Source organism: Arvicola amphibius, chromosome 6, assembly GCF_903992535.2.
Source record: "Arvicola amphibius chromosome 6, mArvAmp1.2, whole genome shotgun sequence".
In the NCBI taxonomy this organism is placed as follows: domain Eukaryota; kingdom Metazoa; phylum Chordata; class Mammalia; order Rodentia; family Cricetidae; genus Arvicola; species Arvicola amphibius.
Window position 1 is genome coordinate 151,313,238 of NC_052052.2, and position 18,903 is coordinate 151,332,140.

The 18,903-nt window shown below is 40.0% G+C and overlaps 1 protein-coding gene across 5 annotated transcripts in view; it reads right to left on the bottom strand.

Annotated features, from left to right (window-relative positions):
• Nucleotides 1–18,903, bottom strand: part of Uimc1 (ubiquitin interaction motif containing 1) — a 77,250-nt gene that overhangs the window by 51,083 nt on the left and 7,264 nt on the right. For 3 of the 5 annotated variants that reach the window (XM_038332691.2, XM_038332694.1, XM_038332693.1), the window contains exons 1-6: nucleotides 17,766–17,881; nucleotides 14,191–14,345; nucleotides 8,014–8,098; nucleotides 4,897–5,021; nucleotides 3,775–3,880; nucleotides 2,742–3,478 (exon numbers count right to left, since the gene is read on the bottom strand). In XM_038332691.2, the coding sequence (XP_038188619.1) occupies nucleotides 2,742–3,478; nucleotides 3,775–3,880; nucleotides 4,897–5,021; nucleotides 8,014–8,098; nucleotides 14,191–14,337 (1,200 nt within the window). In that variant the 5' untranslated portion in view covers nucleotides 14,338–14,345; nucleotides 17,766–17,881. Of the gene's footprint in view, nucleotides 1–2,741; nucleotides 3,479–3,774; nucleotides 3,881–4,896; nucleotides 5,022–8,013; nucleotides 8,099–14,190; nucleotides 14,346–17,765; nucleotides 17,882–18,903 lie in introns of those variants that run through there. The other 2 variants (XM_038332692.2, XM_038332695.2) reach the window with 2 other exon arrangements.

An 18,903-nucleotide genomic window follows, 5' to 3' on the forward strand; every position in this document is an offset into this window, starting at 1 on the left:
ACAAACAAACAACAACAAAAACAAAACAACAACAAAAAAAACCCTAGATTAAGACAACAACCTAAATGTCCCAAATGGAGATTGATCAAAAGTCACTAGAAGCAAATTAGAACTATACCATGATGAGAATGAGAATAAACTGGGTAACTGTCTCAATTTATATCAAAGACTATTTCCCCTAGGATTGACATGGTGGAGAAATAAAACTGACCACTGCAAGTTGTCTTTAACACACAAACACACACACACACTAAATTAGTAAATAAACTATCAAACTATAATTGTGTAGTTTTGTTTTTCGAGACATGACTTCTCTGTGTAACTACCCTGGCCTAGAACTAGCTCTGTAGACCAGGCACAGAGATCAATATGCCTCTGCCTTCCAAGTGCTGGGATTGAAGGCATGCACCACTACACCTGGCAATAAATTGTAATTTTTTAAACATTACATAGATATTTTTCCATCTTTTCTATCAGGAAATGTCAATTAGTCTGAATACCATGCCGGTGCAAACTTGAGGGCTAGTATTCATGCACCTCTGTGGGGAAGGCAAATTGTCTATAGATGACAATTTGGTAATGGTTAACAAAACTACGAATGTCAGCATCCTTTGTTCCACTACTGTATAATAAATTATCCTATCCCCTGTAGATGAAATTTCCTGTTGAAAGCAAATGTTAGAGACAACCTACATGCCCATCAGTCGGCTACTGAATAATCTGTTTTATCTAATACAGTATATCCCATATCTCTAAATAAAGGGGGATAAATTGAGTATTGTTATGGAATGATCGCAGAATTGCCAAATAAAAAAGGGCAGAATGTGTATAGTAAACTACCATTTGTATAAATAAAAGGCAGGGAGCTAAGCTTGTCTAGTATGCATGAAGTCCTGGACGCCACCCCTTGCATTAAATAAAGCATGATAAGATAATGCTTGCCTATAACCCTACCCAGTACTCTGGAGGTGGAAGGAGTGTTGGGGAGGCTGACCAATTCCTTGTCTGAGGGGCGTGGCCGCTCCAGGGCAAAAAATACCTTTAAAAAAACCAGGTTGGGTAAGCTCCGCCCTCTCGGTTCCCTGCTCTTTGCTGGAGCCTTGGCTCTGTAAGTTTACCCCACTTCCTTCCTTTATTAAAGCTGATTATTTCTGACAAGGCTAGTTTTGATTATTTCCCATTGCTGCCCGACCACCAGGCTACAAAGGAGGGTCACAAGTTCAAGGTCATCCTTCTACTTAACAGGTCTAAAGGCCAGCCTGGACTACATGAGAAACTCTGTGAACTAAAGTTCCCAGAAAAATAAGCTACATCTACACTGAACATTCTACAAGGCTGTTTAACAGGTTATAACCCCAATGACTGTGAAAAGGCTGAAATTTGCATGTCCAGAGCCAAATTATTTTAGCCCCAAAGTAGCTATTTCTTGCTCACCTGTGTGTGTGATTTAACATCCCTGTGACTATTAGGTAATGGAATGTATGAACAGACACCTAGCTTCCACCAACCCCAAAGCTAAAAATGTCATCAGAAAGTATCTGAGGCCTATACACAGCTTTCCCCATTTTACTACAATCGACCTACCTGATGTTCCCACCAATTTATTTGAAAATGTTTTTCTTTAAAGACTTATTATTATTTTAATTGTGTTGGGCATGTGAGTAAGTGCACACTGAGTGCAGGCATCCAGGCCCCTTGAAAGGTGTTTGGATCTGTAATTTTCTTTGTTCAGTTACTATAAAATCTTCATAAAACCTTAACACCTTGTTAAGGTTGTTAAGGTGTTGTTCCTTGGTGGAACATGTAACCTAAAGCTGTGTTCCCAGGCCACAGCAACTCATATTTGGCTGCAGAATAAATTAATTCTTATGCCTTCTGAAATAAAAGCTGTGTTTTTTACATTGATACTTGTCTAAAAAATAAAATAATTTTAAATAGTGAGGAAAAGTACTTTTTGTATTACATGAAGTATCACAGAAGGTACACTAAAAATTAGTAGCATGGAATGAATCCAGTAAGGGAAATGTCTGGCTAGGTGTAGATAGAAGACAAATATATTTTTAATTTACATTACCTAGAATTTTTTTTAAATGGTGCCTGTAGAAAACATTTTAAAAATAAAAAATTTAAGTCGGGTGGCAGTGGCACATGCCTTTAGTCCCAGCACTTGAAAGGCAGAGGCAGGTGGATCTCTGTGAGTTCAAGATCAGCCTGGTCTACTGTAAGAGTTCCAGAAAAGCCAGAACTACACAGAGAAACCATCTTGAAAAAAATAAAAGTTTGGAAAAGAAAATATGATATATCCTAAAAAGATGGAATAATGTTTTGATATATATCTGGTAAGCAAAGATTTTTGATAAACTATAAAATAAATTAACAAAGTTTGGGCAGTAGAGTCTCCATTTTGCTCAAAAATTTGAAAGAAAAATGTGTTTTATACATTTAAAAGTGATGATGATTTCCTCTTAGTGGCTGGACTGCAAGTAATTATTATAATTTTTTTCTTTTTTGAGACAAGGTTTTACAATGTAGCCTAGGCTGGCCAGGTTACCTAAGCCTAAATGATGGGATTATAGGTGTGTAGCACCACACCCAGGTTCTTGTTTTGCACTTTTCTCATTTTATATGGTAAGCATGTGTTGTTTTAATAAGCAGATAGAGGGGAAAGATCATATAAATGGTTAAAATAATCCTAACTTTATCTGCAAATAAATAATCCTTATAGCATCACTGACCCTTACCTGACCATGACTGGTTGTTGGTTCTTCCTCCAACAAAAGTTTCTGTTTCAAGCTTTTAATTGAACTTTTTTGAAAATCCTTGGTCTCTGAGTTCCAGACAGATGCCCCAGATCCCTGCCTTTCCTCTCTGGCTTCCTCTCCCGTGTCTTCTGAGACGCCTTCATTGTTTTCACTCCTCTCATCTTCTTGGCCACATTCATTCTGGGTCAGAAAAGGAGGTCTAGGTAACACTGGTTCCCCAAACCCTCTTTTTTTAAAAAGCTGCCTCTGAGCCATTTTCAGGCTCTTCTGATAAACCTCCAACTGACAGAGAATGACATTGGTATATTCGTTAGGATCTACTCCAGCAGGGCAGAATGGAATACCCCAGTAGTAGTGCACAGTGCCCCCATTGTCCTGGAGACTTTTGGTGTCTGTTGGGGTAGGAAGACATTGCCTAGATGTGTCCCCCTTACCCTGGACAGCTTTGAGAAAAGCATAACCACTCCCAGTACTTTCCTGTGGCTTCCCACACTTTGTGTGCTCAACCAAGTGGCCAGTACATCTGTCCAAACATTTAACACTCTCATTCTCAAACACTGGCTGGCTTGACTGGTCCCAGCTTCCTGAGCTGCCAGAGACCGGCTCCTCTTCAGTGTTTTCATTGTGGTCCCAGGGCTCTTTTCTTTCCTCAGCCTCGTTTCCCTGACTGATATTTGAGTCTTTAAACAGTGATGGAGGTACCAGCTGCGATATGCCTGTAGGTATTTGAGAAAAAGTAGGGCTAAGGACAAAAATTTTTATTTTCAATTAAGACAACTTGGTAAGTAATCACTTACCAAAAATTACAAAATAAAGTTACAAAAAGCCCTTCTTTTACTTTAGCCAAAGGGTGGTATTTTTCTTGAAGATAAAAGTATTTCAACTATTTGCGTTTTAACCTCTTTTATATCACAACAAGGATGTGGGGCATCTCTGTCACCACTCTCAGCAGAAGACCCCTGTGGTGTGGTTATACTTGATGAGTGGAAGGAGTCAGAACAGGAAGACATGCCTTCAGTGGTTCCAGAATCTTTGGTGTTCTCTTGATGGGAATGTGAAGATGATCCAATAGCCAAAGGTTGAGAACTGGTAGCAGAAGCATCAGAAGACCAGCAACTCTGAAACAAGTGATCCCGTACCAAACCAGGTTCATTATTAAAATAGCTGTATACGAAGAGTCATAGGAAGAACAAAAATGGCAGGCACTGTCCCTAGGAGTTTCTCTTCTTCAAAATATAGCTCCTCAATTAAAACAGATTCCCCAACGAGAAGTCAATGTCTATATATATTTACTATATAGTTTCTAATATGAAGGGTATATAGTATAAATGATTCAAACTGGACATATATATTCATATGTTGATACATGTCTGTAGTCCTAAGCTTTTCGGAAGGCTGAAGTGGGGGGGACTGCTTGAAACTTATAAGTTCAAAGCCAGCTCTTTCAACTCTAGGAAATTCCAGCTCAAACAATTGAGCTAAAAAATAAATAGAATCAAGGATGGCTCAGAATCTGTTACTGGCAAGTATCCTTAACATTTAAAATAATTTCTATTGCATGTATTCAAATAGTAATTTAATATTATTTGGTTTTTTAATTTGCATTAGTTTGCCATGTTTGCCGTGGGAAGTTTCAGGTCTCCTGAAACTGGAGTTACAGCTGTGAGCCGTCATGTGGGTGCTGGGAGTTGAACCCAGATCCTCTAGAAGAGCAGTCAGTGCTCTTAACCGCTGAGCCACTTCTCCAGCCCCTTATTTGGTTATTTTTAAAACTGTCCATTCTTTGTCTCATTTTCTTTGCTGGCCCCACAAATGAGAAGAGGTAAGCACCTGGTCTTTGGAATTCTTGGTATTCTATAACTCTTCAGAAGCTGCCCACTTACTATGATTCTTTTAAGCCACTGACTGAAAAATCTGTGGAGTGGAAGCAAACTCATACAGTAACAAAAACACTTCCAACTGGACTAACCAGAAATTCAACAACACAGACTTTAAAAATAAAAGTACTGAGATATATTAGTCAAAAAACCTATAAACTACCATAGCTCATTTCTAACTATATAACTATACCAACCACCAAGTAACTAAGAACATTATTAATAAAACCCACAAACTCAACACAATATATATTTACATTCAGGCTTTCAGCAATGGCTTTCCTCAAGAGCTCCTCTTCTTTCTCCTCCTGGCTGTTCACCTCCCTAGCTTCCTGCTCACTCATTCTAAGAGCCAAAGCAAATTGTTCTTCTTCTGACATTTCTGTAAGAGTGTAGGGAAGAGAACACCAGGAAACAAATTAGCACAATGGCTCAAAACAAAAAACCAGAATCATTAAACTGTTAACTGACAATACTCTAAATCATTTAGGATGATTTGTAATCTAGTAAGGAAAGTCAACCAAGGTACAGTGTGGTCAAGATTATTGGCAGCATTACAAGAACCCTACGTTAACCAGAGTATAAGCCCTCATGAAGGCATAGTGTTTGCCTATACAGTTCATTAGTGTATCTCTAGCACACAAGAGTACATGGAAATTAGTAACTGCTGAATGAAACCACTAGAGAGCTTTTTGCTAAATACCACACTACTTTATGCTCAATATTTAACCAGAGCAATTTTACTCTTCAGAATCTTTGGTTTGTTTTTTTTTCCCCAGACAGGGTCTGATGTAGTCTCTGCTGGCCTTGAGGATGACCCTCTAGTTACACTAGGATTATACACACACACCACTTACTTTATATAGTGATGGGGATTCAACCAGAACTTCATGCACACTAAGCAAACATTCTCAAGAACGGAACCACATATATCCCCAGCTCTCAGAATCTCTAATTTATTCATTTTAACAAATCCTTAGTTATCAAATTCTGATCATCAAACATTATTTCCACTAACAGCAATTGTAGTACACTAGCAAAATGGCTGATTCCAAGTCATGAAATGTACAAATGAGCTAAAATACTTCTTATAACAGCAAAGAATCTATTATACACTCCTAGGGTTGGATCAAAAGAAATCAGTAGCAAACTTAGGGAAAAAAAAAAACTACTGGCATAAAATTGAACTAGAATCCACTGCAGTATCTTTATGAATTAAAACAGCAAATACATTCCCAGCCCCTCAATCAATGCCTTCAACATAACAAAGAAAAAAACCTTTAATAATTCTAAAATAAGTTTAATATCTGAAGTAAAATATGAAAAAGTAATAACAAAATACTAATAATTATTAATATCCTCAGAAAATAAGATATTGGACACTGGATCTCTGAACACAGTCAGGATGCCATAAATAAGCAAAGAACATTAGAGAATGAATAAGAAACTCTGAGATGAAAGAAAATGAAGATACACATTTTCAAAACTTAAGAGGTAAAGCTAAAGGAATTTTTACAGCAAAATTTGTGAGTGTATGATGCTTGTATTAAAAAAAGACAAAAGATGTAGTTCAGCTGGTAGAGTGCTTACTTAAAATGAAGCCTTGAATTCAATTCCAAGCAATAATGAGATTTTTGCATCTATATTCCAAAGAAATATCAGTCCTTAATTTTCTTGTACTATCTCCCCATGGACATGGTATTAGACTTAAGGAGTAAGTTAGGCAGTAGTTTCTCATTATCTAATATCTGTAGGAGTTTATAAAGAACTGCTATTAATATTTCTTTATTCTTGACTAAAGTTCAACCATGAAGGCATCAAACCAATCTTTTTTGCTTATAGCTATTGTTTTTTAATTCAATTTTTTATTATATTAGTTCTATTTTTATTTTCTGCTTCTTGAGTAAGTTCTGGTGTGGGTATTCCTAAGAATTTATCTACAAAGTTCAAGTTATTTATTTTCTTGGCATACACTTTTTTACACTATTTCCTTATCTATAACTTAGTTCTCTTTTCTAGTCTTCATTTTACCTCCAATTTATTTTATATGGTTGTGCTGGTTGGTTCTTTTGTCAACTTGACACAAGTAAGAATCATCTGGAAGAGAGAACCTCAACCGAGAAAAATGCCTCCATCAAATTGTCTTATAAACAAGTCTATGGGGGCAGTTCCTTGATTAATGACTGATGTGAGAGGGCCTGGCCCACTGTAAGTGGCACCACTCCAAGGCAGGCATTCCAGAGCTGGGTAAAACAACAAGATGAGTAAGCCATGGAAAGACAGTAAGCAGCATTCTTCCATGGTCTGCTTCCAGTGCCTGCTTCTAAGTTCCTGCTTGAGTGCCTGCCCGACTGACTTCCCTCAATGATGGACTATGATATGGAAGTATAAGCCAAATAAACCCTTTTTCTCTCCAAGTTGTTTTTGATCATGGTGTTTTTCACAACAAAAGAAACCTAAATAGGACAATGGCATAAAATATAACATATACAATGGCAGAGATTATATTCCAAATATATTCAAATACAGTTGAAAAACTGTAACTTGAATATAGAAATAACTTCAGTTTCATGATTTATCACTCCTTAGAGTTAAAATTTGACATCTCTTTCTTATGTCCAGAGGTATAAGAGATTTTAGGTGATAAGTCTTATATAGCAACACACAGCAAAGAATTCTTCTTTGAATCCTTTTTTTTTTTTTTTTTTTTTTTTTTTTTTTTTTTTTTTGGTTTTTCGAGACAGGGTTTCTCTGTGGCTTTAGAGCCTGTCCTGGAACTAGCTCTTGTAGACCAGGCTGAATCCTTTAATCAGGATCAATAACAGTTTTACTTAGTTTCTTAACAAAAATGAGCTACTCACAAACGTAAGTACTTCCAAGTACATTCACACACAATGGTTTTATATTTCAGATAATAGTTCCCAAGGTATTTGTAGAATGCTGGGTTTCTGGTGCTATCTTATTTGGCTGTCAGTGTAGTGTTCCCTTTCTCTCCATGGCTCAATGATCAAGAGTACTTGCTGCTCTTGCAAAGCACCTGGATCAGTCCCAACCTCACACAGTAGCTCAGATCATCTGTATCTCCAGTTCCAGGAGATCCAACCCCCTCTTCTGGTACCAGGCACATACAAGCAAGCACTCGCACACATAAAAAAAATCTTAAGGGTTGGGTGGAGAATCAAGGGTCTAGTTACAGTGCCTAGTCATGAAGAGCACATTTAAAATTTCAAGTCTTCCTCTAGCAAGTCAAATGTGTAAGCAGAAAGTAATTCCCTAAGAAACTTGAAAAAGTAAAAGAAAAAAATAAAAAGGAAAAAAGAAAAAATTTTCCTAATGAAACGCTATCAATTCAACTAAAAAAAATGAAAACATACGTGCAATTTTTCTTTTAGCCAAACACTTTGATCTGTTAGACTGTTTTGTCTTCATTTTCTGCAATCCATTCTCCTCTTTTGCTTCCTGTGTAAACAAGAGATATGATCAGAGTAAATGACATTTAAAATAGTAATTTCTCTATTTCTTCCATATTTCTTTTGATTAGTGGAAGCCTTTGAATTATCAGAGACTCTTAAAATGGTACACATAAGGAAATCCTTTTTTTATTTAAAAAAGAGAGCATGCAAGATCTAGAACCAATCAAACCATAAAAATGAAATTGTGTAATACGCTGACATGATTACCTACCACATATATAGAATCACATAAAAGCTGCCCAAGACATCTACCCAAGATCAGAGACTCCTGAGTCAATAATTGTCTGAATTCAGTATATATTTATTTATTGTAAATCATTCTTTGACCACTGGTTGGTGAAAAGAAATAAAGTAAAGGAATTCTACAAAAATCAATAGAAAACCAAATATACCCACCCCATCCCACATCAAAACTTAGAAAGTAGCACTTGAGAGACAGAGCAGGCAATATGAGTTTGAGGCCATTCCTGGTCTATACAGTGAGTTCCAGGACAGCCAGAACCATGTCGAGACCCTGTCTTAAAACAACAATAACAACAAAACTTAATAAGTAGCACTGAAAAACACCAAATAAGATAACCAAAAAAATAAAAAGAAAAAGCAATAAAAAAAAAAAACCTAGGAGAAAGCAGATGAAAGAGAATAGACACAAAGATGATACATGTATAATTGAGGATCCCGGGACAGAAACAAATATTCAATTGTAGCCCAAGAAAACTTTCAGGTGGGGAGACGGATGAACCAAAAGAGTGTCTATCATTCTTTAAGAATCAATTTCCCAGAGAAATTGCTAAGCAAATACTAAGCAAAAAAAGAAAAATTCCTAAAACATTCAGATGACAGACACAATAACTGACCCTCAAAAAAGAAAGTTAGTAGATATCCCAAAATCAGCTTACAAAAGCAAAAATATAAAACAAACAAACAAAGCCTAAAGACAATAAACTAAAGAACTACAAGACAGTGCTGGAGAGGTGGCTCAGTGGTTAAGAGCACTGGCTGAAGAGAGCTGAAAGCATGGACTGGAGCCAACCCAAGAGAGAATGTGTGCTGATGGCAGGAGAACTAAATCCCAAATTATATCATGACTATGTTATCACCTTTCCATGTTAAAAAGAAGGCATTCCCAGGCCTCTTTTACACCACAGAACAGAACATTTTATTAGTTTCTTAGTTACTTTCTATTTTGAGTACTTTAGTTCTTGGGTACTTACGAGTTTTGTGGGAGTTATTTTTTTTTCTTTTGGTTTTTCAAGACAGGGTTTCTCTGTAGCTTTGGGGCCTGTCCTGGACTAGCTATTGTAGATCAGGCTGGCCTCAAACTCACAGAAATCTGCCAGCCTCTGCCTCCCGAGTGCTGGGACTAAAGGCATGCATGCCACCACTTCCCAGCAGATTACTTGTTTTTTGCATTCAGCTTTGTTTTGTTTTGAGACAGGGTCTCTCTGTAGCCCTGGCTGTCCTGGAACTCATGTAGACCAGACTGGAAATGAACTCACAGAGATACATCTGCCTCTGCCTCCCAGTGCTAGGATTAAATGCTTGCACCACTACATATGGTGGTTTTTTGTTTTATAATGCTGGCAATCAAACCTAGAAGGTCATTATTCATGCTAGGCAAATGTTTGACCACTGACTTATACCTCAGGTAATATATTTTCTTCAAGAAATATTTAAATACAGCTAAGAACACTAGCTCATACCTTCAACCTAAGCACTTGCTAGGCAAAAGCAGGAAGATCTCTGTTAATTCAAAGCCAGCCTGGTCTACAAGACAAGTTCTAGGATTTGGAGAGATGGCTCACAGGTTAAGAGTACTGACTGCTCTTCCAGAGGTCCTGAGTTCAATTCCCAGCAACCACATGGTGGCTCACAACTATCTGTAATGAGGTCTGGTGCCCTCTTCTGGCCTGCAAGCATACGCATACAGAACATTATATACATAATAAAATCTTTTTTTAAAAAAAAGTTCTAGGCTGGTCAGAGCTACATAGTAAGACTGTCTCAAAATACTGAGAGAAAAAAAAGGGGGGGGTCAAGAAGAACCATTAAAAGTAAATAAAATTTGACAGGTGGTGGTGGTCCACACCTTTAATCCAAGCACTCAGCAGATATCTGAGTTCAAGGCGAGCCTGGTCTACAAGAGCTAGTTCCAGGACATGCTCCAAAACTACAGAGAAACCCTGTCTCAAAATAAATAAACAAATAAATAATTTTAAAAAAAGTAAAACCTGGAGGCTGAGTTAACTCAGCAATTAAGCATACTTAAGCAATTAAGAATACTTACTGTAGGCTGGAGAGATGGTTCAGACTGCTCTTCCAGAGGACCCAGGTTCAATTCCCAGCACCCACATGGCAGCTCACAACTGTCTGTAACTCCAAGATCTGACCCCTCACACAGACATATATGTAGGCAAAACACCAGTGCAAATAAAATGAAAACAAATTATTTAAAAAACAAACAACAACAACAAAAAACACTGCTCTTACAAAGGATCAAAGATCGGTTCCCAGCACCCACATCAGGTAGCTCAAATATGCCTGTAACTCCAGTTCTAGGGGATCTGACACCATCTGGACTCCACAGGCACCTGCATGTATGTGATACACATAAATTCATGAAAGAACACATACATTCTGGCAGATCTCTGTGTGTTTGAGGCCAGCCTGGTCTACAGAGCGAGTTCCAGAACAGGCTCCAAAAAAGCTGAAGAAACCTATCTCGGGGAAAAAAACAAAAAAATAAAAATTATTTGAGCCCAGTGGTGGTGGTGGTGGTGGTGGTGGTGTATGCCTTTAATCCCAATACTCAGAAGGTAGGGGCAGGCAGACCTCAGTGAGGCAAGCCTGGTCTACAAAGCAAGTTCTGGGACAACCAGGGATACACAGAGAAACTCTATGTCTCAAAACCAAAAAACAAACAAGCACGGCAGTGGTCAGCAAGATGGCTCAGAGGTAAATATGCTCGCCACCAAGCCAGATGATCTGAGTTCAACCCCCAACCCAGATGGCAGGAGAGAGCCAACTCCAAAAAGTTGCTCTCTAGCCTCCACAAGCGTGCACCTATACACATTCACAGAAAATAATTAAAATATAACTTTAAAAATTTTTAATATAAGCAAAAGTTCTATGGGACCATAAAATATCAGGAAACTGACCTAGTACTAGAAGATCTACAATGGAAACCAAAGGAGCTGACTAACACTCAAGTTGAAAAGCATAATAGGGAATACAAAAGTCAGAAGAAATAATGAATAATTTATACCAATTTTCTTTTTGTTTGTTTTACGAGACAGGGTTTCTCTGTGTAACAGCCATGGCTGCCCGGAACTAGCTCTGTAGACCAGACTAGACTCAAACTCACAGAGATCTGCCTGCCTCTGCCTCCCAAGTGCTGGGATTAAAGACGTGCGCCACCCCCACTCAGTTCATACTGATTTTCAAACGGCAAAGTCAAAAAGTTGTTCTTCCTAATACCAACTGCTTCTTAATATTCCACAACAGTCTTTATAGTATTTTTTAAATTCCAAAAAACGCTGAATGGTGGGGGCAATGTAGAAAGATGGCTCAGTGGCTAGAATCATTTCTTATTCTACAGTTCAGTTCCCAGCACCCACATCAGGTGGTTCACAACAGTCAGCTCTGGGCTGGAGAGATGGCTCAGAGGTTAAGAGCACTGGCTGCTCTTCCAGAGGACCTGAGTTCAATTCCCAGCAACCACATGGTGGCTGACAACCATCTGTACTGAGATCTGGCGCCCCCCTCTGGCGTGCGGGCATACATCGAGGCAGAATGTTGTATACATAATAAATTAAATCTTTAAAAAAAAAAAAAAAAAAACAGCTCCAAGGGATCTGACAGTCTCTCCTGGCCTCCTCTGTTACCTCAATTCACACTGTATATATTCACAGAATACACATAAACTAAGGAAAAGGGTCACACAAGCATGGAATCAGATCAGTGTCTTGCTCAGCCATCATCAGAGAGCTTCCTTCTACAGTAAATGGGAATAAAAACAGAGACCCACAATGGGACAGGTGTAAAGAACAAAAGATCTTGCAACACCCAGTCCTAAAAGGGATGTCTCATCAAATTCCTCCCCTCAGAGTTCAAGGAACCCTGCCAAAGAAGAGGAGGAAAACTTGTAAGAGCCAGAGAGGGTGGAGGACACCAAGAAAACAGCGCCTTTCAAATACAGCAGGACTAAAGTACACATGAACTCAGAGACTGTGGAGCACGCACGGGGCCTGCACAGGTCTATGCCAGTTGGGGTCCCAGTGCTGAGAGGAAAAGTGGAACCAAGTCTTCATCCCTACCCAGAAGCTATCTCCAATTGATAACCACTCAGAAAGGAAAAGTCAGCTTTCTCCAACAGAGTGTCACTAGGTACACAAAACACTCTTAAGAACAGACCCATGCCCAACAGTAGAAAACTCACACAAACTCAAAGGCATTTTTGGAGCTTCTCTGTCTCATAATGCTTTGTTTGAGCACTATTTTTCTTTTGTCCTTACAGGTCTTTTGGGTATGCATTACAGTTTTCCTGCTGTGTTTTTAAAGGATTTCTGTGTATGAACTTGTATGTCTCAGCATCTATATGTTTTGTGGACTTTTTCTTTGGTTCTTTTTCTTCTGTTTCATCCTATTTCAGCTTGTTACTATTTTATCTTATTTACTAATTTTTAGATGCTAGCTTGTACTCTAATGAGATAGGGCAAGAATGTGGATTTGAGTGGTGAGGAATTCGAGAGGATCCGGAAGAAGTTGGGAGAGGTAAAATCTTATAAAAAGAGTATATTGTATGTAAAAGATCTATTTTTCAATAAGAAAATTAAAATTTCAAGCCAAGTGGTGATAGCACAGACCTTTAATCCCAGCACTTGAGAGGCAGAGGCAGGCGGATCTCTGTGAGTTCGATGCCAGCCTGGTCTACAAGAGCTAGTTCCATGACAGGCTCCAAAGCTACGAGAAACCTTGTCTTGAAAAACCAAAAAGAGAAGAAGAAAGAAGAAAGAAGGAGGAGGAGGAGGAGGAGGAGGAGGAGGAAGAGAAAGAGGAAGAGGAGGAAAATTTAAATTTAAAAAGAAAACTAAGGAAAAGCAAAGGAAAGTAAAACAAATTCAGCAATGAGGCAATAAGTAAAAAGAACAGAAGAAGAACACACCGCAATACGGAAGTGTCTGCAGTGATGAGCCAAAGATGCTCATGCCATGCCTTCCATGCATGTGAATAGGGGCATACACACAAACACCCGCCACACACAGACAGACAGACAGACAGACAGACAGACACACACACACACACACACACACACACACACACACACACACACACCTAAGTAAATAGTTGCAATAAGTGAAGTGAAATGTAAGGAGAAAAAACAAGGCAGAAGAGACATGTACTCTATTGAAAAAAATCTACATAGCAGATGAACAGGCAAAGAAATGGAAACAGATCTGAGATCACTGAAGAGGTAAAACCTAAAGCATGTGGCAATCAATAAGGGGTAAAAGATGAAAAAAGGAGTCAAAAGCAATTATAAAATTTATAGTCAGAGAAAAATGAATGCTTTTCCCATTGACCGTGGCTTGGCTCATCATGCACTGATTCTGATCTAACAGGCAGGTAAAAAAGAAAGAAAGAGAAACAGTAAATAAAGGAAAAGATTTAAAATCTAGAAAAACCTCTCTCCTAGAAGCCTTTCCACATGATGCACCTTCTTGGCTCAGTTGGGAGTGTGCTTCCCTAGCATGTACAAAGCCCAAGCTCCATCCCAAGCAGCATCCACATTTTCTTTACTTTCCAAACACACAAAAATTACACTTTACATTTGGTTCAATTTAGGAGTTCTAAAATATTATATTGGGTTAACATATTAGAAAAAGGGAAACTATAATTTATCCCCAGCAAACAGCATAGCTATTTTCTTTTAAATAACCCATAATTCCACTTAAAAATCTATAGAAAATCAAGTAAAAACTGCAAAGTCAGCAAGCTAGTGTGAAGGTACAGCTGAAACAAAACCTTGTGGGTAAAGAGGCCTAGCCTGAGACCTACAACTCCATGTCAAATACTGACCTCTCCATCACTATCAGATATCACTATGAGTAAGTCCTCAAGTTTACGCTTCTTTTTTATACTGACGGGACTGGTGGTTTCTTGATCCTTCTTCTCTGAGTTATGGCTTTCAGAGGCTTCTTTAATTTTTTTCTTTCTTCGTGGCATCCTTTTGCCTGAAATGCAAGTTCAATAATTTACTCAAAGTATACGTTTCTAATCCAGAGGCTATTCAATTTGGTCATGTAAAAGCAAATGACAGCCATTTAAGGGAAATGATTCTAGATTTTAGAACTTTTCACTATTCATTAAAATTTTTGTCATTTTTTTCTGCAAAGAAATATATACTTGTATCCATATCCCTATCTATACAGGTGATAGACATATGTATGCATCCATATAAACACATACAAATAAATCTAATCTCTCTAGTGAAATTTCAATAGCATAAAAACAATTTATCTTGGTTCCTTATACATTAATTTACACAACTGATTTCCTCAAGTATACAGTAACAATTTACCCAAAAGATCTTTTAAAAAAATACAAATACTCTTAATCAGGCATAATTTCTCCCAGCACATTAGAAAGCAGAAGCAGGAAGATAACAAGGTAGAAGCTAACCCAGAAAACAGAACTATGATCTCCAAAATTTAACAACAACAAAAACCTCAATACCTCAATCTGATAAGGGACTATCCCAAAAATCCCATAGCTAATGTTTATATATTTATATAATCATAGCGTGAAATCCAATTGATCTTAAAAATAAGAATTTGGAATCAGCTATCAGGGGGTGAAAGTTGAAGAATCAGAGAAGCAGAGCAGCCAGCCACTAGAGAGTTTTTGCCTCAGTCCAAAAGGGTGATCCTGTCCTCAGACTGACTGTTCCTCAGACTGCAATGAGCTCCTGTCATTTATTTCCGAGTCATATCCCTTCCAGTCTCCACCTCCTCAACACTGGGATTAAGGTTGTCACTCCCAAATACTGGGATTAAAGGTTTGAGCCACACCTCTTGGCTCTGTTTCTCTTTTAGACTGGATCAATTTCATGTAGCCCAGGGTAGCCTTGAACTAACAGAGATCTGTAACAGAGCCTCTGTCTCCCAAGAGCTGGAATTAAAGGTGTGTGCTATCACTGACTGGCCTCTATGACTAACTGCTGTGGCTAGTTTTGCACTCTGATCTTCAGGCAAGCTTTATTTGTTACATCATATACAAAATATGTTATATCATATACAAAATACAAAAAAACCATGTGTAATAATTTAGATAGCAATGTATTTAAAGGTAAAATACTGAATTACTTCTCAAGACAAAGAACAGAGCAAACATGACTGCTTTGGCTGTGTCATGTGCCTATAATACGAGATTACTTGCATGCTGAAGCAGAAAAGAAAAAAGAATGTTTGCTTTTATCACCTAAGATTATAGTGGAGGTTCTAGGTAGGTTAATTAAAATGCCTCAAAGGGCAGAAGATGGCAGCTCTTCTCAGTGGAAGGTGTGTGTGTGTGTTCATGTGTGTGTTCATATCCATGTGTGCCCACATACAGGCGAACATAAGCTTTCAAACACACCTTGAGCAATAATAGTTATCATTGACAGAATTACAGGCAGAGTTACAGGCAGTTCTAAATCACCAGGTGGGGTGCAGGGAATTTAAACCAGTGTCCTCTGGAAGAGCAGTCAATGCTCTTATCCACTGACACATCTTTCCATCACCCGATTCTACTTTTTTAGAAGTTCATGTATGAGTGTCTTGCCTGCATGTGTTATGTGTACCTCTGTGTGTCTGGTGCCTACAGAGGACAGAAGAGGGCACCCAATCCTCTGGAACTGGAGTTATGCACAGGTGCTGAGAACCAAACCTAAGTCCTCTAGAAGAGCAGTAAGTGCTCTTAAATGCTGAGCCATCTCTCTACACCAGTGGTTCTCAACCTCCTAATGATGCGACCATTAGGTTCCTCATGTTGTAGTGGCCCCCAACCAAAAAATTATTTTTGTTGCGACTTCATAACTGTAATTTTGGTACTGCTATAAATCGCAAAGTAAATAAATGCAAGATATCTGATATGTAACCCTTTTGAAAGGGTCGGTTCACCCCAAAGGGTTCAAAATCCACAGATTAAGAACCAATGCTCTACACACTAACTTCTACTTCTAACAGCATAAAAAATAATAAAACCCTAGCCAGTGGTGGTGGTGCATGCCTTTAAACCCCGCCAGTACTTGGGAGGCAGAGAGAGGTGCATCTCTGGCTTCAGCACCAAGCTGGTCCAGTCTAATCTACAGAGCAAGTTCCAGAACAGCCAGGGCTACAAAGAAAAACCCTGTCTCAAAAAAAAATCAAAATAATAATATCCTTATGAATAAATTAAACAAAAAGTATATAAAATTTAGAACTAAAAATCTTACACTATTCCTTAAAAGGAGGTAGAAATTAAACTCAGTGGAAGGTGTGTTTGTGTGTGTTCATACCCACATGTGCCCACACACAGGCAAAAATGAAAGATTTCTGCTGGGAGGTGGTGGCGCACGCAGAGCACTTGGGAAGCAGAGGCAGGCTGATCTCTGTGAGTTCGAGGCCACCCTGATCTACAGAGAGTTCCAGAATAGACTCCAAAGCTACACAGAGAAACTCTGTCTCGAAAAATCAAATAAGATTTTAAACACACCTTGAGCAATAATAGTTATCAGTGACAGAATCAATGGACAAACTTCTAGTTATCTCATACCCACTACAGGTTATTCCTCCCAAGAACTCTTACATGGTAGGCATCACTAACACGTTGGGAAACAGTTTTAAAAAAAAATAGTTGGCAAGTGGCTCTGCTGAGAAACGACACACGATGCACCTGATTCCAAAACTAGACTTTCTTTGACGTAACTACAAAACACTGTCTCTCAAAACAAACACGAAAACCCTACATGTCGAGCTCTCTTTCTCCTCAGCGTTGCCCGTGTTTGATACAACGACTAAACCGCAGTTAGACAGGAGTCAAGTGACCGGATTCACGCCCAGCTCCACTCCTGCGAAGACCACGCTCGGGTCCCGCGCCGCCTGTCATCGTCCACCGGGGAAACTCAGCCGCTCTGCAGACGACGCAAAGTGGTGGATGGCACAGGTTTCAGTCTTTCTCGGCTGATTACGACAGGAGGATCGCGAGTTAGAGGCCATCTTGGCACGCAGTGAGTTCAAAGCCAGGACTAACAGAGAGAGCCGGGAGGGCGGGGAGGTCTCTTAGGCGAGGAACTAGGGAAACCAACTCCCACTCCACAACCAAAGTAGTGTGGGGAGGCGGGGGCCTAGTCCCGTCCTCGAAGTCTGTTAGTCGGGCCGGCGACGACGAAGCCAGCTCGCTCCCGGGAGGCTGTGGGAGCGCAGGGCCCTGGAGGCCGCGGGCCGCCCTCACGGGGAAGGCGCACCAGGGGCTCGGAAGCGAGGGCCCGTTCCGAGCCGCCAGCGCGGCCCCGCGTGGGCTCCCGCCCGGCCGAGCGGCCTACTCATTAGGCTGCGCGTCCCACGCCGGCGGACAGAGAGCAGAAGCAGGCGCAACCCTGACGGCCGCAGGGGACCGAGGCGAAGCGTACTCACCGCGGGGCCCGTCGCTCCTGTGAGCGTCTTCTGAACGCTGGGGGTCGCGAGCGGCCGCAACTCCACAGAAAGTGGAGAGCGCGCGAGGCGGGGACGGGGGCGTAGCAGGGGCGGGGCGCGCAGGCGCAGACGCAGACTCTGGGCTGCGTGGGCCGAACTAACCACTCGGAAGCCGCGCCCTCAAGAGTGCTTTGGCTAGAACTTGGCCACGGTTTGAAGGAAACCACTAGGGTCTCAAATACCTATAGTAAAATCTTCGAAATCAACTTTGCTACATCAAGCCTCCTCTGGTACTTTGTTTGTATGAATTCTGAGTTACATTGAAATTAAATATTTACATAACTACTTAGAAACTCTCGGATAGTAAATTAATGTCTGATCGTCTCAGTAGAAAGCGAACACCCTGAAACTCAGCTATGGCACGTTGCAATTAGAACGGAACACTTCTGATGATTTGATGTGATGCATTTTTATAACAATGTCATTTGTAGAAAAATAGAGATGAGGCTGGAAAGATGGCTTAGTGGTGAAGAGCATGTACCGCTCTTTTTTTTTTTTCTCATTTTTTTATTCAAGATTTCCATCTACTCCCCCTTCCCTCCCCTCCCTTCCACCCATACCCCCACTCCACCCCTCTCCAAAGACAAAGAGCCATCAGGGTTCCCTTCACCATGTTAAGTCCAAGGTCCTCCCAGCTCCCCCTAAGTCCAGGAAGGTGAGCAACCAAACTGACAAGGCTCACAGTGAGCCCGTCCATGCTGTAGAGTTCATGTTCATCGCCATTATCCTTGGTTTCTCAGTCCTCCTCCACCGTCAGCCACAATCAGAGAGTCCGGTTTGGTCCCCTGTTCCATCAGTCCCATTCCGACTGGACCTGGTGGTCTCCCGTTAGATCTGTTCCACCGTCTCAATGGGTAAAAGCACTCCGCGTGGTCCTGGCTTCCTTGCTCATGATCTCCCTCCTTTTGCTCCTCATCAGGACCTTGAGAGCTCAGTCTGGTGCTCCTACGTGGGGCTCCGTCATTTTCTCCATCCAATGCCAGGTGAAGGTTCTATGGTGATATGCAAGATATTCATGAGTATGACAATAGGCTCTTGCAGAGGACCCAAGTTTGGTTACTAGAACCCACATAGGGTG